Source organism: Paralichthys olivaceus, chromosome 2 (assembly GCF_024713975.1).
Source record: "Paralichthys olivaceus isolate ysfri-2021 chromosome 2, ASM2471397v2, whole genome shotgun sequence".
Classification (NCBI taxonomy): Eukaryota; Metazoa; Chordata; class Actinopteri; order Pleuronectiformes; family Paralichthyidae; genus Paralichthys; species Paralichthys olivaceus.
In genome coordinates this window covers 13,918,487-13,939,974 of record NC_091094.1, presented here as the reverse complement: position 1 = coordinate 13,939,974, position 21,488 = coordinate 13,918,487, and the positions used below count along the sequence as shown (strand labels likewise).

Genomic DNA, 21,488 nt, shown 5'->3' with positions numbered 1-21,488 from the left:
TCAGCCTTCATTTCCTCTTGTACATGTATGGACTGGAGATTGCTCACAACTTCAATCTATTTATTTATTTGCCCAGACTCCAGCAAAGATCATCATAGTTTAATACAAACGTTCACTTGATTTACAAACTAGTTTAGTTTGAAAATGAAAACTAGAAATGAAGTTGGATTAATTTAAAATGAACAAATCAAGGTTATTTAAGGAAATTCCAGTTATAGAGATTAAAATGAGTTGATTCCACTAAACTCCTGTATGTTTTACAGTGCCTAGCATCCTCTAGAAAACCAGAACTGTGTTTTTTACATTTTGTCTTGAGTTCAAGTCTACCTGCGCAGATAAGCTAACTGACTGCTAATGGTAGCCCCATAATTGAGAGTGGTATCGATCTTCTTTTGGCTTTAAGAATCAGCTGCAAGTCAACAGATGAAAGAGAAGTGAAAATTTACGTTGAAATAAATAGGCTGTGATGTGATATTTATAGTAAAAGGTTTGTGATCTCATCTCTTCCAGCAAATTTAGTATAGAGAAAAAAACAAGGGTTTTAAAAAGTGATATTATTTGACTTGACACTGATTTTAAAAAATGCGGTGAGATGTAAATGGTAGAAAACAGTTTAATCAGTAAAAACAGGAGCGACAGAGCAAAACAAACAATTCTCTGTTGGTTGTATATGAACGAGTGATCTGGTAATGTTGATTGTTATGGCATGAAATTCATACATTTAGTTCATGTGGTTGGTAAAAATGGCATCACATTGTTTTGACTCCATGTAACAGTTAAAAACCAGGTCTGAACATGAGAAGGAAGTTCACATATTTACTTACATTTAAAGATATGTTCTTGATTCATTTACATATGGAGGACAAGAAATGTCATGGGACAGGAATACAGCATTCCATAAATCAATAACTGATACAATAAAAATAGTCATTAACAAATTAGTTTACAACTAATTTCATTAATCTATAAATCAGTAGACTAAATCACTATGTATTCCATCCTTTGATTTTTTTTTAATGATCATTACAAAGTAAAAAATAGTTAGAAATGAAGTATTAATCCACCAATAAATATTTTCAATTAAAGAGGAATTTAAAAAAATAACAAAAAAGTCAATAAATACACAATTTTAAGACATTGAATAAGTCATAAATAATGTAGTTATGTAGGAAAACGAATTAAGAGTATGAATTCTTTATTAAAGTGAAATATATTTCAAAGTAGATGGTTAAATAACGTGTATTTATGATTTCATGTATTTGTCAATATTTTACATTTTGACTGTTTTTAAATCCCTATTTTAATTTTAATATTTGTTTGTTTTGTCATTCTTTTTTTAATTGCCCATTAAAATATTAAAGTTATTACTGTAGAATTTATTCTTTTTATTTATAGATTGATAAACTGTGCGATAAAATGCTTACTTTACATTCTACCATTATTGATAAAGTAATGAAATGCTTTATTACTATGACACTACAGGTCCTCCATATTTACAGGCCACTGTACAGTAAAAATTTATTACAGCTCAAATATTACATCACAAATTTGCACATATTTCATTATTTTTACAAAAGACAAAGCTCTGTAGCTAATCTATAAAATACAGCTGTTAAGTCAGTGAATGTGTTTCTCCCTTAGATAAAACAATGAAAAATGAGAGCTTTTAATGTCCATAAAAAATGTGCTCTCAGTGATTTACGAAATAAAAACCCCGATCAGTCCTTTGAGTCCCTTTGACAGTCCACATGCAGGTTTAGCTCCTCGAAGGCTGAGCCATCTCTTCATCTGTTGCCTCTGAAAAAATCCTCCGTTAATGGGAACTAGCTTATACGACGTATCCACAAACAGGCAGATCCAGTGATTTGAAGATGCTCTGCGTCTGTAACGACCTGCACTTCTCTGTCCTGTGCCTCTCGGACGTTTCAGTCGTTTGAAACAACTCGATAACCTGAGCGTGACCTCCTCAAACCTCAGGCACAAACACCAACAGCTCCAACAGCAACGTAAAAACTGGCATACCACAAAGGCAGAGTAGCGATGCGTGATGAAGGAATGTCCCTGAATGTTTGCACGTCTACAACTAAATGACCCACCCCCCCAAAAAGCATGACTTCTTTATTGTTCCACAGTCTTCAAAACAAAATATATATCCTGGTACAAAACAAAACACTACAAACAAAAAGAAAAAAGTAAACTGCCGACAAATCTGGGCAGTAAATCAAAAAAGTGCATTGCTTCAAGTATGTAAACAAAATGATTTCTTTAAAGGGAGAGTGAGACTCGTGTCGGTGTGCGTGAGCCTGGGCCAGTGCAGTGACTCCTGAGGTTTGGCACACATGTCTGAACTCGCGCGCGCGCGCACACACACACACACACACACACACACACACACACACACACACACACACACACACACACACACACACACACACACACACACACACACACACACACACACACACACAGTACATCACTCTCTCTCTCTCACACACACTCTCCTTCAGAGGATCAGGATGACGATGGGGGAAACTTCATTTTTCCACATAGTTTCTAAAGGGGTAGTCTGGTGCTCCCTGTTTGCAGTCAGCGCAGAGGAAGGTGGCTCTATGACCTGCAAAGACACACCCCTCCGTCAGCGCAGTCACATGGAGGTGTTGCAGTGGCTGCTGGGAAAACAGGGTGGAGCATGGAGGAGGAGGGTGAGTTTAGGATGGATGAAGAGGAAACGAATGAAACACAAAACAAGAAAGAACACAAATACAAAAGAATAAACATGTGAGGCAATCACACCCTACACTCACACCACACACAGACACACACGGATGCTGGAATGATGCACCGATCTGAAGACAGTGATCCTGATTGTGTTAGAATGAGGATCAGAGCTTCATGGGTTAAAATTAAAGTATAAAAATCTATGATTTTTGAAAAGAGAAAAGGAGCAAAGAAGGTTGATTAGTGAATTTTGCTTAAAGTGGTTTATTTTTTTCTTGAAGAGACAGACAACATGTTCATGTCTCAATCACTTTAGTTGCAAATAATCTTTTTTCTTGTCTTTCTGTGTCCACACAGTGTCTACTAAATTCTCACCTGAAATCGACAGACTAGCTGAGATAATTTAATGGTGAGACGTTGGACATTCAGCTGCAGATTTTCTTCTACAGATCAAACCCCACTATCATCCTGTGTAAAGATTTAAACTATTGCTAATCGAATCACTTTAAGACAAATACAAATACCAAACATCCACTGCCTCTATTCTCTTAAATGAAAGGTTTTGATTAAAATAAACAAGCAGTTTAGGACAACTTTAATTTGTTAATTAGTAACTAATTCCTGTAAAGTGACTAATTGATGATAAATCATTTTTGACTGGAGCCCAAAAAACAAGGTTATATTTCTCAAAGTAAGGGATCAACTATAGTTATGTTTACCTTCCATTATAGACAATCATATTAAAAGAATTGGTGCTTGTCCTTTTTACAGACACATTCCTATTCACCCGTACAATAAATGACTTGTTTTTGCTCTAGCACCACGTTTGACTTTGACTAATTTGCACTGAACTGGGATTGTGGATTTAACTGGAGCTGCCTGTCCTCGATGACGACTGAAAATAAAATGTCTCTGCGCTCCACTAGCAGTGAGTGTAAAATAGAGAAACTTTAGAACTGTTGTAGAAATCAAACCTTTTTCTTTTTATCATTCATGACTAAACATTTAGATTCACTGTTTCTGGTCCAGTAAAATCATATTAAACAGTTTCCGCATGGACTTTGCCTCTGTGCGAAGTGGAAGGATGTCTGCTGTCTTCATTTGGTTTAACATTAACATTTAACATTAATTATGTGGAAATGAAATTGACTACAAACGATGGAAACAACAATCAGTGAGGACGGCAGCACAGGTTGTAGTTTGACGCAGACATTTGAAGGAAACACTGAATGACGACTCTGGACATGTTTACACTCACAGTGAGATCAGTTCTGCACAACAACATATGGAGAATTTGTATCAACTAGTTTTTAAATCATATTTCTATCTATTTGAATTTAATTAAAACTCACTCTGATCCTGATGAGTCTCCGTCCACCGTCCCCGCCTTGATGCTCATGGCGACACCGTTCAGCTTGTCAGGTAGGCTGGGTTTGGACAGGCCGCTTCGACCGTCACCGGAGTCTGATCCTGGTGGGGACGCCGTGCCGGGGGGATTTCCACACAGTTCGTTGTGGATGCGTTTGAGACTGTTCCTCTCTACGATAGGAGAAAGCTGCTTCTTCTTTAGGATCCCTGCAGTGGATTCAAAACAAGATACTTTGATGAGAACGGGTCAATAATCTGAAAAATGGCCACTTACCCATTTATTTAAAATCAAATATGGGATAATTAACTTGTGTAGTTCCACTTGTGGAGTGTGTGTGTTGAACTTCACCTCTGTGAGGGTGGGCGTTGAAGTTGTGCAGACTGGGCAGAAACATCGTCATGTTCTCCTGTGTTCGCTCATCTGATAACGCCCCTGCCTCGTGATTGGTTTCTATCTTGAGTCTGTCTGCACCAGCGAGCTCGCCGTCAGTCACTGCTGCGTAATCTCCAGGCCAGAACATCTTACTCAAACTGTTGTCTGGAAAACACAGAGACAAAGAACAGATGAAGTCCTGGAACATTTTAATGAATATGTCAATGCAAAACTGACTGTTATGTATTAATGTCATTTAAATGCTTAAGATGGGCTAACTGTCCACTTGTGTTAGGGAACAGATAGTGAATTGTGAAAAATAATAATATAACACTGTCCAGTTTTGTGCCACAGCTCCAGCAGTAAAGGATTTTATGTCCAACATCCATGTTCAGTTCCTGACTCAGTAAGGTGCACATTTAAGTCATTCCTTGTCAAGCACATTGCGAAATTCAAAAAAACATTGAAAATGAATCAGATGACTAAATGAGAGGCAGGCACTCTGACGATCTAGCGTACCGTGTGGCTGAGGTCTCTTGGTCCCATTGGACGCCAGGTTTTCCCAGCATTCCTCTGGGGGGAGGGGACCCTCCTCGTCCTCGCTGTCAGAGGAGTGCGTCGAGGCGTAGGAGCCGCTCTGATCATCCTCTAGAGACAGGTCACTGTCTGAGTCGCTGTCGCGATCTACGCAGAGCAAGTAGAGAGTTAATGCAGTGACGGCAGGTGATGCAGGTCAAAGTGAATCAGAGACGATGAAAGAGGAAAATACCATCATGCACTTTAGTTTCATGGAAGAGTGACCCGTGGTCGTTCAGCGCGATGTGTGCCTGGCTGTTACTTAACCCATCGTCCCTGAAAAGACACAGAATTCAGTTCACAGCTGCTCCTGTCACCCTGCTGGGTAATGCTGCATATTGAAAACTTTTCTTTTCTTATTTTTTTTACCGGAGCACAAACGGCACGTAGCTCTGCTGACTCTTGCCGCTCTGCATTGTGCCGTTCAGAGACACACTGGAGTCTCCAAAGGGAAGATGGTACAACCTCCCATCCATGTAGTTGGTGTTGCATTTGTAGCCCTGAGGAAACAGAGATGAGGAATGTGTTACATTAAATGATTATTATACCGGATGAACAGGTTGTATATTGATTCTGCTTGTTAGAGTTAATGGTAACAGAAGAGCGCTGATTACGATGTTTTAAGGATAAATTTGATCATGTCTTCTTAACTTCCCTATCGTAGGTCGTCAGCGTTTAAAATAAATGAACACCTGTTTGTGAAACTGCATCACTAATAAATACAAAATAAAATAAATAAGTAAATCTGAATATTTTACAAAATCATCTGTCTGAATTTATTATATATTTGGTTTTCAAGTTGATCAAATTAGACACAATTAGAAAATCCAAGTGTGCATGTTTTCTGAGTCACTAATCTGAACTCGAGTCACTAATCAAAAGCAGTAATTACATTTTCCTTGTGTTGTTCCCCTATTAAAAGTCCACTGGTTCATCATTGAGACATAAATCTTTATAAACAGCTCAGACATACACAGTTTACACAATTTAAATTTGGAAAATAACATTTTTCAGAAAGAGAATTTACCGTATATTTAGTAACTACTCTCAGTTGCAGAGTTTATGCTCCTTGTTGTTTCAGGACAAGAATGGAGGAATACGATTTATCACATTCACAACTCTTTAATAATAAGTTAGGTAATAGTTAATGATTGATGATAATAACAAAATAATTGTCTTTTTAGTGATGTATTGACAGTAAAAATTTGATTGATATATAGTTTGACCCATTTCATACTGTTTTATAACAATGTAAATAAACCATTAGCTCATACAGATAATTAACAGCTGACAGTTTTTAAGGTTGGGAGAACACATGTCATAAGTATATGTGTGTGTGTGTATATGTGTGTGTGTGTATATGTGTGTGTCCCTCCCTCTCACAGTAGCGTCAGTGTTTTCAGAGAAGTTTCTGTCATGTGACTGAGTGGAGCGCTACGTCCCAGAGGCGTCACACTGAACAAAGTATTTTCTCAACATGCAGCAGTGGACTCACAGAGGCCTTGGATTTGATCATATGATCCGGGCGCTTGCGGCTGCAGCAGTATTTCATGGCATTCCTCGCTTCCTTGTTGAAGACGATGCGGAAGAAGAACACAAAGGGACCCTGGGATTGGACGACAGAGAAGAGAGGAGGCGGTCAGGACAAAAGACGAAGATCTCCTCCAGCTGTTTCAGTGGGGAAGCGAACGCCTCACCTGCACACAGTTGAACCCAGCGAACAGGTAGTGGAAGATGATCATGTCGCTGTTGACGGACAGGAGAGCCAGGAAACACGTGACTGACACCAGGAGGAGGACGCCACCTGCGGTCTTCAGGCCCGAGCTGCCGAATATGAGTCACGTGAGAGGGAACACAGAGGGAAGTTAGCGAGGAGCTGTCGGGACAATTTCTATGCATTCACGATGGAAGCAGGTGGTGAGAATGCATCGAAACTGATATCAGGGGTACAGTGAAAATAGGCAGAGAGAAACATTGCAGCACATTGTTTGTTCCATGAGAAGCTGTGACCGGGAAGCTGGGAACACGTCAATGACACAACTGGTGGAAGTTACAGAGTCCAGCATTTGAAATACTTGTAATGTCTTCAAATATAAATAAGAATTCAAAAATGTAACTTTAAACTCTGTACTCGTACAATATCTAGTTAGTTATAATAAAATGTTCAGTTGAGAGTCCTCTCATATCCCTTCATATTTCAAACAAACATACTCAACACTGCGGTGGAGTATTGGGGCCGTGTTGAAGAAAATAAATATATAGAATAAAGGCGTTCTAATACAAAAAGTCATAATATTGGTGAAATTGTAAGAAAATGTTTATTCTCATACAATAACATATTCTTTTAATATTCTGACTTTGTTCTTGAAATCTTAATCTTCAACATGGTCTTATGTCGTACAAGACTGATGCTACTCGGCAGAGATTTGTTTCCTGTGTTTTTAGCTCTTTCAGCCTCTGTAATATCAGCCCAAGCTTCTGTACACAAGCCACACACAGAGAAATCATGGATAGTAGCATCATATTCTTCATATAAATAAATAAAATGAATAAATACTTTGACAGTGAGAGAATGCTCAACACCAACAGGCCTGCCCTGCCTGAGTATCACTTGTGAATTGTGAAAGGGACTAAATGAAGCAGACAGATGCTGACAGATGTTGGTGTTTGTTTGATGAAAACTTTGGGACACTCACACACGTGGCTCCTTCTTCTCAATGCTGTGATGTCTCGGAGAGCAGGAGGCTCTGGACGACAGGATGTACAAGAAGATGTTCATCTGTGGAGGAAACATCAAACTGTGTCAGTGCTAACAACAGAGCAGGACGACGTGAACATCAGATTCATCTCTGTCAGATTATCATTTCATTTATGGTTGACCTTAAATAAATGCTGACAGCAATTCAAGTAAATAGTGAAGGCCGTGTTCACTGTAACATCTAGTGACTCTCTGACAATTATCCTGAGTCAGTCTGATGTCTGATGTCATATGATGTAAAAAGTATGTGAAGTAAATAGACGACACACTCCACAGTTTGACGGTAGGTGTGTGCAGGGACTCACCGACACCACCATGGCAATGGGTCCAGCAAAGCTCCAGATGAGAGTGTCGTACATCGACAACCAACAGAAGTCTGGGTTCCCGTAGCCTTCAGGGTCCAGTCCCACCGCCAAGCCTGCAGACACAGAACCAGGGGAGCACCGAACTCTTCATCAATCAATTTGTCACTCGTGTTTAAAATAATAAAGTGTGTGAATGAGCAGCATGTTTTCTCTCTGGGAACATTGGTGTGATGTGTGATATATGTAATGAAAGGATTTCAGACCTGTGACAAAGGCAGGGACTCCCCAGCCGATCAGGTAGTAAAATCTCATGGGTCCATAGTTGATGTCTCGCACCTCGCTGATCATGCGGTAGACGTGCAGCCCCTCCAGGAAGAGCCAGGAGAACGTGCAGAGGTAGAAGAAGTGCAGCAGGATGGCGATGACTGTACACAAGAACTGCAGGGAGACAAGAGGGGGGAAGATTAAAGCACTGAGAGAGGGCAGGGGACATAGTGGAGTAAGTGATTGGTTACCAGGTTGTCGGCCTGGTTGATGCCCAGGATGAAGATAAGCTCAGAGAGGAAGAGTGCGGTGGTTCCATTGTTGATGATACTTGTCTTGTTGCACTGCATGGCTCTCAGACACAGGAGGAAGACATTGGTGAGGAAGAGGAATCCCAGCGTCACGCCCACTGTGCTCCACGTCAGGATTTTGATTGGCAGGATTTCTCCGTTCTGACACAAACGATAAGGAGAAAAAAAGTTGAGTTTTTTTACAGAGAGAAGAAAAACAGTGAAGATACAGACAGATCAGGTAAAACTCACTTCTCTCCTGGAGACGTCCATGAGCACAGCAAAGCTGGTCATGTGATAACACTGACAGCTGATGTGGGTACTGTTTCTGAAAACCACCTCGCAGCCCTTCGCTGACCAGCCACCGTTTCCAGCACTGAGGACCAGAGGACAACGTGAGACAAGATTCATCACTATCTGTGTGTGTGTGTGTGTGTGTGTGTGTGTGTGTGTGTGTGTGTGTGTGTGTTGTACTCACAGGATGCTGTGGTTCCAGAAGACACAGATGGGTTTGGAGCGCTCCTCAGTGGCGACCAGACGGAACTGCACGGTGATGGGTTTGTCCAGTGCGTGCTGCAGCAGCTCGTCGTTGTCGTGCACCGTGATACTCACCACCGGTGTGTTGATGACCGGACGCTTTGGAACTCTGAGGCATATACAAAAAAGCAGAGGATTTCAAAAGGTGAAAATATAAATCATTGAAAACTCAGCTGAACACTCCAATTTTACATTTTACAAGTAGATTTCTTTTCAGGTACTTTTCACTTTTACTCCACCTTCACTTTTACTTTTAATGAAATAAGTGTATTTGAGTATATTTAAGTAATTTATTTTACAAGTAGGGTAGTTAATGTGGTACTTTACTTATCATTTCATTTACCACAAGAAATAAGCTTTGAAAATCACCCTGCAGCTTTCATCTTGTCTGGACAATTCATTTTAAATCCAGATTAATGCAAAATATTAATTAAAACAAACTAGACTAATTTAAAGTCAACGTGATTATTCACTAGTGTCTTGAGACATTACATTGTTTGACATTTGGATATTGTGGAAGAATGTGAAGAAAACTTTTAATTAAAGCATTACATTTAAATGCTTGAAGCATCATGGTAGTTGAGTGTTTAAGAAATATATCACTGTTCAACAAATTCAAAACGGACCATAAAGAGGAATAAATAAAACACGTGTTTAATGTGTTAAACACGTGTATTGACGGTGTTTAATGTTTAGGTGTTGTTCATCATCCTCACCGCAGGCTCCTCTTGTCGGGATCGTAGCTCTCTGGTAACAGCGCGGCCAGGCTGTGGAAGATGATCACGCTGGCGATGGCGTCCTGCTGGCTTTCATCAGGGTGGCGTTTCTTCCTGTTGGCTGAGCGGTTCCTCAGCGAGGATTCTGGGAAGATGTCCAAGTGTCTGTGACCCTTGGTGTCCACAGGTGGTTGGAAGACGGAATCGGGCAGCGTGACGGCCGTCTCCAGGTCTGCAGGTCGAGGGCCCCTCAGGGTCTGATACCGTGGGAGTTTGGCACCAGCGAAATTCATCTTCTTGAGACGGTCGACAGAGATGACTGAGAACAACAACACAGTGGTGTTAGAACAGAAACTGTGACCTTGACAAGGAAAGACCCTAATTTAAAAAAAAACTGAGGTTGTGAGTCCAAAACCAATTTTTAACCACTTGCCAAAAAAAGTCTTCTGATTATTCACTTATTAAGACTAACTCTTCAAACATGATGGTTGATGGACCTTTCCTTTTGTGAAAATCTGAACAGAAGGACTAATTAACAAGAGAATTTTTAGTCAGGTCTTTTCCCTTATTCAAATTTGTATAAAGATAAGAAGGTTTAGTCTCGCTTCATCATGGACTAATGAATCGCATAAGAAATGATTTTTGCATTAGAGGTTGTTGACATGTCACACATCCTGTTCCCTGATAAAACACTCACCAATATGTGGCGTGACGATGGTGAAGGGGCTGAGGTACGTCTTCCTCATGTTCTGTGCCAGTGTGTTTGCGTATTCCTCGTAGTGTCGCAGCAGCGCCGCCGTGCCTCCCTCCGAGTGCTGGATCAGCTCCCAGTGCGGCCGTGTGTCTGGAGACAGGATGGCACTGCCCACACGAACAAGATTCTGAGAGAAAACAGCAAGAGTTCAGTGTGACAGGATGTCACAGCAGAGAGTGAAATGAAGTGTGAGGTATTCCCTGCAGATACAGCGTGAACGGCTGTGATGTCCCATCAGGCAGGACTCTCCCTCTGTTTGCACACCACTGTGTTTACTGCAACATTCTACTCATTTTATTTACTTTCATGCTGAAAACTGCTGCTGCTCTGTGTGGTCGTTCACCTCAGTGAAGTGGACGTCCTGTGTGGCTGTGAGGTTGAAGCCCTGCTGGCTGCTCTCATGCTGCAGCAGACTCTGCGTGAGCCGATACGCCACTTTCACATCGCTGCCGTAGTATTTCTCGGTGTGCAGGGTGGCGTTGGCTAACATGGCTGCCGTCTGCTGAACATGTCCGGAATCCAGGAGTGAAGCGTTACGGGAAAACTTCTCAGACTGGAGCAGGAGGATGGAAACACATGGTTAGGAGACTGGTATTTATGAGTGGGTGCAATTTGGTGCAGATCCAAATAAAAATGAGGATCTGGTGAATTTAGATGTGGATTCATTAAGGCGACTGTTGATGTATACATTGTACTTAGTGCCATTCTAGTTAGTATCTGAAAAGCTAATAATATGTATAATAAAGCCTCAGCTGTACTTTCTGTTTGGGCTAATTAGCAAATAATCTCATGACAACATGCTAAAATGTGATGATAACATTACACCTGGGAAACATCAGAATGTTAATATTGTTGTGAACATGTCATCATGCTGACTTCAGCACTAAGCTCTTCCTGAGTCAGAGGGATCTCGTGCATTTTGCTGGGCTCTGATTAGACCTGGCAGAGAGAGGAGCTACACACCAGAGTTTTCAGCCTGCTGAAGGTAACAGAGGTGCAGTTGAAGAGATTGGGAGGCAGCCAGCCCTTGTGCTCATCACAGTGTCGGACGGCTGTGCCTGGGAAGGAGGAGAGAGAGAGCGAGAGAAGGAGAGAGACAGAGAGAGAGAGAGGAGTTATCACATGAGAGGTGAGGGATCGACTCCCGCTGAGAGAGGGCTTGAGGCAAGTTTCACATATTGCCATTATTATATGGTAATTTGATGAGCTGCTGAAAAACCATCTTACCGAGCGTTCCCTTGGGACAGGGAACCGCTGCAGGGAGACCAAACTTCGTCCTGGGCCACCAGATCCCAGCCTCGATCGCCTGAGGGCAGCTGTCATAGATTACTGCGAGACGAGCAGGAAGGAGAGGACAGAGACAGAGCGAGATGATGAGGATAAAAATGGAAACTTATTTTAATATATATTTATAGATATAATGAAAATAGGATTATAAATTAAGCTTTTCAGTGATGTGACATTAATCTGATGTATTCTGACCTTCACAGCCGTTTGGAGAAACCTCAGCAAAGGGGTTGTCGCAGCGGTCACACTGGCGTCCAATCACGCCGGGTTTACACTGGCACTGGCCGCTCTCTCGGTCGCACGCTCTGGAGAAGGAACCGACCGGGTAGCAGTCGCACAGCAGGCAGGTGTCGCTGCTGTCTGGGCGGTAGTGGTTGTCCTGGGAACAAGACACGATGTGCCGATTGACATTTTTTAACATCCATTTTTTCATTTCTGCAGTTTTTCCACCTGACGGCTATGACAACCTAAATGGATGTTGAACGGTAAATGGACTTCATTTATAACAGTTTTGTCGTCTTAACGACCACTCAAAGTGCTTCAAGCTACAATTCACATTCACACAGCTCTTTTATATGTTGCTCTGTTAGTGCCTCAATTATCTTCCCACCTACTTTTCCTTAGTGACACTTGGGCTGCGTCTCAATGCGTTATTACATTCTGACTTTGAGCAGGTGTTAATGTGTTCACACTGAAAAACTACAAAACATTACTTTACTCAAAAAAATTCGCCGAATAATGACCTAGATGGTAAAAGTAAATTATGGCTGCTGCACGAAAACCTTCAATGGAGAAGGAAGAAATCTTACAAGCCACAAACAACAGCTACAGACTCCTTCATGTCAGTAAATTAAAGGAGATCCAATGTGCTGCATTCACACAGGGGGGACACACGGATTAAGGTATTTTACGATTGTATTACAATCAATCAATTCTGGACATTGAGTCATAAATGTATTGATTATTTTCACATTTTCATTAAATCTCTGTAAGATAGAAATATTTGGGACATTTTAATGCTGAAATAATGATTTTTATTATATTATATTTTCTTAATATTAAGTAATTGTACGATCCTTCAACTTTTTGTTGTTGTTTTCCCCTCACTTTTAAAAAAGTTTCTTCTTTCGACATTTATTTTTTTATATTTAAACAAAAGACAGATCTGTTGTTAAATAAATTGAATAATATTCTGTTTTGTAAAATATATTATATATTTATTATATTCCTACTACAAAAAGAGCACATTGTGATAAATGGTTATCTAGTATCAAGCTAATATTACATGTAACTGAGACACAGAACATCCAACTCTCAGCTCATCCATGTTCACAGTTGTTTTGTCGGAGTGATGACTCGAGGCTTCAGCTCTGTAAACTCACCTTACAGCGACACTCTCCACTGGTCTTGTTACAGTCAGAGTCAAAACCTTTGTCCGTCTGACAGTTACAGGGACCACAGGTCTTGTGACCCCACCAGCCTCTTGGACACGGTAAGTCCGTCCTGTGGAGACGCACATTGCCTGTTAAGTTCATGTCATCTGCAGAGGAACCATGACTACAGTTCATGTAAATGTGGAAACTGTACTTTTTCTCGCAGTAATGGCCGAAGTAGCTGCTGGGACAGTCACAGGTGTAACCATGAGATGAGCTCAGCTTCCTGGTGCACGTCGACTCGTGTTCACAGGGATTTAATGAACACACATCAGTGCAGTTGGTGCCATAGAAACCTATAAAAATAAAGTGAAGCAAAGGGAAATAAATGATCAAATCTGCTGTGGCAGTAATCTGGGGTATGGACGGAGAAGAAGAAGACAGTGACACACAGGCCCGAACTGTAACGTGGTACATTTACGGAAAACCCCACAAGTGATTTTCTGGATTTAAATTGAGCGCATTATAAAGTCATTTTCTAGTCAAACAATCATTTAAAGCACTTTTCAGTACAGTTGACATTCACACAGCTCCTCTACGTATATCTAGCACTATGTCATTTACCAGTCATGCATTTCATTCTTTTACATGGACACTTCAGCATGCAGACTCTACAAGCTGGGAATCAAACCACCAACCCTCTAATTAGTGAACAATGCACTCTACCTCCTGAGCCACAAACCATATGATTTACTACTCTGTATGGCAAACTCTTATTTTGTCTGAGCAATTAAAAACAGAAACAAAAGCTTTTTACAGGACAAAATAGACAGAACATGGAATGTGACACGAGCTGAAATGTTTAAAATCTATTTGGTAACATTTTGGACCTGGACGATGTTACGATCCTGGCGTGTGAATGTGAGCACAGACTGACCATTGAGGCAGGTGCAGGAGTGGCTGTCCCAGTCGTCGCTGCAGTAGCTGTTGACAGGACAGGGACTGGAGCTGCAGGGGTCGGGCACGCTGCAGCCCGGCTCCACGTTCACCTTCCTTGCCTGAGACAAACTCAGAGCTCCGCCAACACGCAGACCCTGCAGGGAAACAAGACGAACACGTGTACAGCATAAAACCATGGAGGCACAACAGAGTTCAGGTTTGGCAAGAAACCACCATATCAAAGGAGAAAATGTCTACAGCATCAAGTTTCTCCATGAACGCCCTGAGACTGCAGATACATGTGTAACGTCTGCACGGATGAGTAGCTCATGTTGAAATTGTAACCTTTATGTTTTGAATGGGATGTGTGGCAAACACAAACATTTTGAGTCTGTCTAAAAAACCAAAAGTAAAACTGAAATAAATTTGGCTTCAGTAAAAAAACAAAAAAACAATTTCTTTTACAAATTCCTGTTCCATATTTCAACATGCAGTTGCTGTGCTTTACCTTTTAAACATATTCACCGCTGTTGTTTAATATATAACCTAAACATATACACACTTTGCAACCTTGTTTAGATAAGTGCTATACAAATAAAGTTATTATTATTATTTCTCTCGATGTCTTTTGACCTGCTAAACAAACACATGTTCACCCGAGGGTCGCTCATTGTTACACGTTTGATAAAGTCGACTTTTAGGCATTATACCAAATGTGGATATAAACAGGATCTACAGAAGGGACAAACCTGTATACAGCCCCTGAAGCCATGCTGAACTTTCCCATCATGCCTTGCCAAACCACCGACGCTCACAGTCTTCAGCTTGGAGTCCCGCAGCTTCCCGTCCACCTGCATACTCGCCTGAAATGTACATGGCACATGTGATTGCTGAGATTGGGAAGATGGAGGAATTTCTTTCACAGTGATTTGGACTCAGATGCAACATCTCACCAGGTAGAGTCCATGGTCTAAAGACAATACGGCTTTGTGGTGATTTGCTCCGCCCAGACTGCTGATGTCCAGCTGCAAATGATGCCAGTCTCCATCGTTCACCAGCACCTCCTCCACACGGGACAGAGTCGAATCTTCGCCTCTGTGCAGCCCCATCAACACACTCCCCCCGCGCAGCTGCATCAGGCAGGGAGAGCACGGAGAAAAAGGGGAAGAAACAGCAGGAGGGAGATTGAACGGATGTTCAATAACAGAGGAGAACAGAGCAGAGGAGAAAAACAAGACCACCAAGAGATCAGCAGTGCATCACAACATGAAGAGAAATACAAGCTCCGACAGTCAGAGTTCAAACTGGAAACTGCTGCACATCATAGGTGAGCTCAGCTGGAAACAGAATATCTGATATATGTGAAGCATCAAACAGACTCAGGCTAGATGAGCTGAAAGAGTAGCCGAGCACAGGATTGAAAATATAAACTCTTTCTGATGTTTCAGTGAGCGTGTGATCACTGCAGGTTCAGTCTATATGTCCTCTGGTAAAAAGTGACGCTGCATCTAAAGCGGCCAACAGGTGGAGCTGCATTCTTAAAATGTTCAGTCTCTTTGGACTTTCAGGTGAGGACTGAAGTCAAGGCTCTAAATTGACCTGTCCCCAAGTAAAAACTCTGGATAATGTCCTAGTGAGCCAAATATATAAGGATAAACAAGAGGAGCCATACATGAAGATGTCAACTTGGAGAGAAATGAGATTCAAGAGTTTTTGGTTTTCAAGGGCCGACAACGGTGCCCGCAACAAAACAAACTTGTGATCTCCCAGAGAGAATTTACATGTTACATCCAGCTTCTGTTGCCCTGTGATATGCTGGCGACTTGTCCAGAGTTTAACCGGATTGATGGATTACTGCTGTCATGATTTCAATGGACGTCACACCCATGGAGAATGTGTTTTCACTCTTACTGAATTAAGATTTGAACATTGTTTGCTGATTGGAACCTTAAATCATTAAAAAAAAATTGTTTTCCCAGTTTCTCTAATTAAAGTGTCTCGATGAGAATATATTCTTATTCCCTTGAGGACATGTTGACTGTGTATTGCAACATTTCAACATTCATAAAATTGTCCACGGAGCAAAACAATATATGATGCAACTTGGCTTCAGGCAGGAACAGACCACGGTGCAGCCAGACAGTGTGTGTGTATGTGTGTGTGTCTGTTTCTGTGTGTCTTAACTATATGTTGCTCTCACCTGTAGTGTGAGGTTGTGCTGCAGGCCAGACGAGATGTGTAGCAGTGTGGCGCTGGCCTGACGTGTGCGGAACATGAGCTCTACATGCCAGGGGACGGACGCCGCCGCCAGGTTGTTCCATTGCAACAGGCTGTTGCCCAGGAAACGTTGTGGGCTGGCCATCACTGCAGCAAAAAAAAAGGAAGAAAGATTTAAAGCAGGTAACAATGTGAGGAAGAGAGGAAGACGCTGGACAGAGGGAGAAGTGATGCAGATAAATGAGAACAGAGTTTCACAGTAAGTGACTATGAGACTATGAAAAACGCATATGATTAGAGTGGACCTCCAGTGAGAAAGATGTTTTTCTTCATGTTCACTAACTGTGATGTTTGAGCTTCACTGTGCAGAATGATGTATGTGCATCGTTTGACACTAAAAGCCTGTTTCCCTCTAATCTGCTGGAGAGTGAAAGTTCCTCTGTGTTCACCTTGAATCTGACAGAAGACGTCAATGTGCGAAGAGGATTTGAACTCGTCTGCGAGAGAATATGAAACCTCCATTGCACTGAGAATGAAGTCTTCAGTGAAGTAAGAACGTGTTTCCTAAAATAACTCAAATGACCAAAAGTACAACACTAAGTTTCAATGTTGCATGATTTCAAATGTAGTTTTACTTGTAAGTTTGTGGTGTGTGTGCTTGTTCACTCATGCACTCTCTGAGAGACACTTCCTGGCTCTTTCACACAGCAGCATGTTGACACAGAAGGACCCTGTGCCTGATGTGCAGCAGCCTCCCTCATTAAACTGTCTCTAGACAAAGTGAAGAAAAACACCTGAGTCACTCAGACTGAAACAACTGATCAGTGACGGCAAATGAACCTGATGCACGCAGCTGTGAGACACAGAGACGTACAGGGTGGTACACTTTCATTGCTTGAACATTTAGGTGATTGAATGATAAGTTGGTGCATTTATTCAGTGACATCATGCTTCATGCTTTTTATTGTATTACCTCAGCCATGGAGGTTTGGTTTTCATTGGTGTTTGTCTGTCTTTAAGCAGGATTATGCAAAAACTACAATAGCAATTTTACTCAGACTTTGTGGAAGGATGTGTTATGGGCCAAGAAAGAGCCTGTTTACTTTTGTAATAGATTCAATTAAGTGGATGGATCCATTGTGTTTTCCCAGGGAATAATTCAGGCATATTTAGTGAAACTGATAACTATCAGTGTGTGTAATATGTGTGGCTTGATTGAATTTAAGGGGACTGTGCCATTCTTGTTTTAATACCTCCACCAAGGACGTTATGTTTTCATCAGCATTTTTTCTTAGTTAGCAGGATTGTGCAAAAAAAACCTTGTATGCATTCTCTGAGCACCTTTCTACTTTTATAATTTCTGCTTGTGTATAGTTCAGTATAGTGTTTCCATTATTTGTGAATATTTAGACAGGTATGCTTATTATGTGCATTTAGTTTGTAACTGAATTAAACCATTTGCACACACAAAATAAATGTTCCTGTAGAAATACAACATATGGGTCAGACGAAAGTTTTACATAAAGCATCCTCACTCTCATAAACGTCTGCATCATAAACAGGCTCCTCTGATGGTGACGTTGATTTCTCCCGACTATTGTTGGTTATAATATATTCAAAGTTATCAATGCTCATTAGATCACCTTTGGAGATCAGTAACGTGATCAAGCTGCATTATACTTCGCTGTCCTACTTCTACTTCCCCCCACCTTTTCCTCAGACTTGTAGGCTCAATGAAACACACCTGTTCTTATTTGAATATCTATCTCCACTGCGTCACTCAGCAAACGTCTAATCCTCCCCTTTTACATTCGATCTGCATGAGAAAACACACCTATAAATCTTTTTCTTTTCCTCTCTATAGTTTAAGCTAAAGCTTCTTCTTTCTCTTCTCAAATTGCTGTAAACCATAAATCAGCAGAGAAAACAGCTGCAGCGGATCAGGTGGAACAAAAACAGACACTGGAGAACACAAGGACAGAAACATGAGCTACGCACTGTATGTCTTCAGGAGTCAGAGAGTAATTACTCTAAACGTGATTTAACATCAACTAAACAAGAAGAAAATTAAACTAAACTAGTGGTTGTTCTCTTGTCCTGTGTTAACGCTCAGGATGTACTTCAGAATTATTCCTTGTCATTAGTGAATCCTCCTCAAACAGCTCTATGATATACTCTCACTTTCTATTGTGAAGATTTTATATTCAATGTTTTTCTTAAAGCATGAACATGAATTTGCTTTATTACTGTTCATGTGTTTGGTTTATATAAGACTAAATGATTTACTGAACTGCTGTTACATTTTCATACATTACATGTTGGCTTTTTTCGAGGTCTGTTAAGAAATCGACACAATCTTTTTAACATAAAAACTATGTTTAATATGAAGCATTGCAGCAATGCAACGATCACTGTGCTTTAACTTTGATGACAACATGCCAAAGAACAAGTGATTCTAGGAATGTTTTATTGAACGTATCACAAGTGTGAAGCCGATAAAATGAACGAGATATGCAATCCACAGACAGACGTTTGCCCCTCATAGATGTTGAATGCACTAATTGGAAGTCACTTTGGATAAAAGCGTGAATGTAATGTAATGATTGTGTGAGAAATCTGGCATTAAATCCGCTGCCATGATCACCAGGTTTTGTTTGTGTGTCTAAAATGAAGACAGCTGTTATAGTGGATTTCCCCACCTGTTATTTTTAAATGCAAATGCACCAGCATCTGCATTTGACAGTTTCTGCCACTTTTTCCTCGCTGCTTATTTTAAACCTGACAAGGATCCGCCCCGGGTCACAAATATTGAGGAACAGTCTCGGGTCAAAAACTGCAGAAAAATTCAAATCAGCTCTCATTTTAATACGACTTGTTCACCTCTTTCGCAGTTTTGTCCTCCGAATCCAAGTGGGCAATCACAGCTGAACGAGCCCCACAGGTTCACGCAGGTTCCTCCATTTAAACACGGGTTGTTGTTGCAGAAATGTCTTTTGGCAGAGCATCCTGGGAGAGGGTGAGAAAATAGGAAGTTGATCTCTCTGTTTGATCTCATTATTTCATCACAGTAGCAAAGAGTCAGTGGGTAATAAACTATTCATAGCAAGTACAATGATCATTTCCCAGTGTCTCTGCTTCCCCGCTGTGCTCATTATACTCAGTGTTATTCAATCTTCTCATTTACTGCAAAACATTTACATGTTTAAGAGATACAGCAAAAGATAGGTCTTTGAGACAAAACAGCTGGTCAAAACGCTGTGTACCTGGCAGAGTGCCGTTGTTGGCGATGAAGCTGGCCATGTCTATGTGCTGGTTGTCAATCCGCAGGTTCTTCATGCAGCCCACAAACTGCCGGTTGCGAACAGGAAAATCTTCTGGAAGTTTAGGGACTCCTCCAAGAAGCAGGGGGCCAGTCAGGTCCAAAGATCTGATGATACAGAGCCACAGAAAATATTCAAACACCCACCTCAACCGAACCACATCAACAACACTTATGTAGGGGAAAAAAACACATGAAAAATTTACCAAAGAGATTTCCCTGTGTTATTCTTCTCCCCAGGGATGAAAACAGAAAAAAAGGATAAACATCCCAATAGAGGAAAGAGGCAAAGCTCAGCTAACACCCTGAAGATATGGAACTTCATTTCAAAACAAGTTTACGCTTTCATTTAATGAGCCGACTGCTCAAACTAATCATTTGAATTACTGAAGTCAATATGGAAGTAATGAGGGAATTTATAAAGCGAGGAATAAAGGTTATTTATGGAATTCTTATTGCAAAATAGATGTTGAGCCTCCACACCTCATACCTCTGCTGATGTCTACTCACTTTTTGGATCCTGTTTGGCTGCCTTGAGCAGAGCAGGTGTAGTTTCCGATCATGTGACCAAACCTCAGGGCCACAGAGGTGTCACAGTTGTCCACCGTCACTATGACGACCTTCTGGTCCGAGGGGCCCTGCGGGAGGCCGGCCTGGTTTAAGATCGGCTGTGGAGAAAGAAAGACAAACTCAACCAGTTTCCTTATGTTTCTGAAGTGACTTAAAATAATGAGGATTAAGGAAAAATACATACAAGAAAACACAATAATGCTGTGTGGTATAAGCACATCTACAGTCGAGAATCTAGAGAACTTTCTTTGGTTTGTTTTAAGAATATTTCTTTCATCTTTCCATCTAATCGAGGGTGTAAGAATGCAATCTATGTTTTTGTGCTTTGCATTGAAAGAATGAATCTGTCTACTGTCTGCACTGGTTTTAAGAGGTGCAGGGGGACTGGAGCCCATGAAAGATGATCACAGAATAATAAACAGATGCACACAGATGTGGATGAGTGCAGTTCAGCAGAGACAGTAAAAATAGATTGATTTAAATGGACAGATAAAAGAAAGGTGCTTTAGGCCCTATAGCATCACATTCATTTAAAACTTCCCAAAACATCTGTCAGAAAAATACCACACATCATCATTATCCTATTTTTAAAACCCTTCAGTATTTTTGGTCACTGGCTGTTTATAAATAGCACTCTGAAAATGTTTCATCACTCTGCTGCACCTAAACACAAATCCATGAAGAAGGGCAAAAAATCCAGGGAGTCTCAGTGGCAGCTAATCTGTACGTATGAATTAATCTACCAAATGAAACATCTGAATATGGAAGACAAAGCACCAAGAAATTATAATTTTTTGCATCACAGCAGGTCGTTCTCTGCTCGGCTCCAGCTCTCTGTAATTGAGCATTTTAATAATTCAAATCATAACAGCTACAGCTAAAACATGCATGCACACACGCACACACACACACACACTAGTGAAGGGCTTGCTCTCGGCAGGACACCGTCCCTGTCGACAAAGGATCTTCTTCATTGTCTGAGAAATCAATAGGGGGGAGAAACAAAAGGAGGTGGGGTCTGCGGGGGAGAGAATGATGATCCTGTCAATAAAAGGTCGCAACCTCTTTTCAAACCGGTCAGTTTGTCTGAGGTCATGTAGGGCTCATATTAACCCTGAGCGTAG

General features: G+C 41.1%; 1 protein-coding gene across 3 annotated transcripts in view; it reads right to left on the bottom strand.

Annotated features, from left to right (window-relative positions):
- Positions 1-595: 595 nt before the first annotated feature.
- The window catches only part of celsr2 (cadherin, EGF LAG seven-pass G-type receptor 2), a 62,299-nt gene continuing 41,406 nt past the window's right edge, over positions 596-21,488 (bottom strand). The window contains exons 6-34 of one of the 3 annotated variants that reach the window (XM_069537396.1): positions 20,305-20,462; positions 19,739-19,902; positions 19,356-19,481; positions 16,459-16,622; positions 15,212-15,388; positions 15,008-15,121; positions 14,257-14,413; positions 13,534-13,675; positions 13,329-13,449; positions 12,142-12,325; positions 11,887-11,988; positions 11,623-11,717; positions 11,003-11,212; positions 10,603-10,786; positions 9,906-10,224; positions 9,131-9,298; positions 8,905-9,028; positions 8,614-8,814; positions 8,362-8,536; positions 8,099-8,211; positions 7,732-7,814; positions 6,733-6,859; positions 6,531-6,641; positions 5,405-5,535; positions 5,229-5,311; positions 4,979-5,143; positions 4,436-4,624; positions 4,071-4,293; positions 596-2,669 (exon numbers count right to left, since the gene is read on the bottom strand). In XM_069537396.1, coding sequence (XP_069393497.1) covers positions 2,645-2,669; positions 4,071-4,293; positions 4,436-4,624; positions 4,979-5,143; positions 5,229-5,311; positions 5,405-5,535; positions 6,531-6,641; positions 6,733-6,859; positions 7,732-7,814; positions 8,099-8,211; positions 8,362-8,536; positions 8,614-8,814; positions 8,905-9,028; positions 9,131-9,298; positions 9,906-10,224; positions 10,603-10,786; positions 11,003-11,212; positions 11,623-11,717; positions 11,887-11,988; positions 12,142-12,325; positions 13,329-13,449; positions 13,534-13,675; positions 14,257-14,413; positions 15,008-15,121; positions 15,212-15,388; positions 16,459-16,622; positions 19,356-19,481; positions 19,739-19,902; positions 20,305-20,462 — 4,335 coding nt within the window. In that variant the 3' untranslated portion in view covers positions 596-2,644. The remainder of the gene's footprint in view (positions 2,670-4,070; positions 4,294-4,435; positions 4,625-4,978; positions 5,144-5,228; positions 5,312-5,404; positions 5,536-6,530; positions 6,642-6,732; positions 6,860-7,731; positions 7,815-8,098; positions 8,212-8,361; positions 8,537-8,613; positions 8,815-8,904; positions 9,029-9,130; positions 9,299-9,905; positions 10,225-10,602; positions 10,787-11,002; positions 11,213-11,622; positions 11,718-11,886; positions 11,989-12,141; positions 12,326-13,328; positions 13,450-13,533; positions 13,676-14,256; positions 14,414-15,007; positions 15,122-15,211; positions 15,389-16,458; positions 16,623-19,355; positions 19,482-19,738; positions 19,903-20,304; positions 20,463-21,488) is intronic. The other 2 variants (XM_069537403.1, XM_069537408.1) reach the window with 2 other exon arrangements.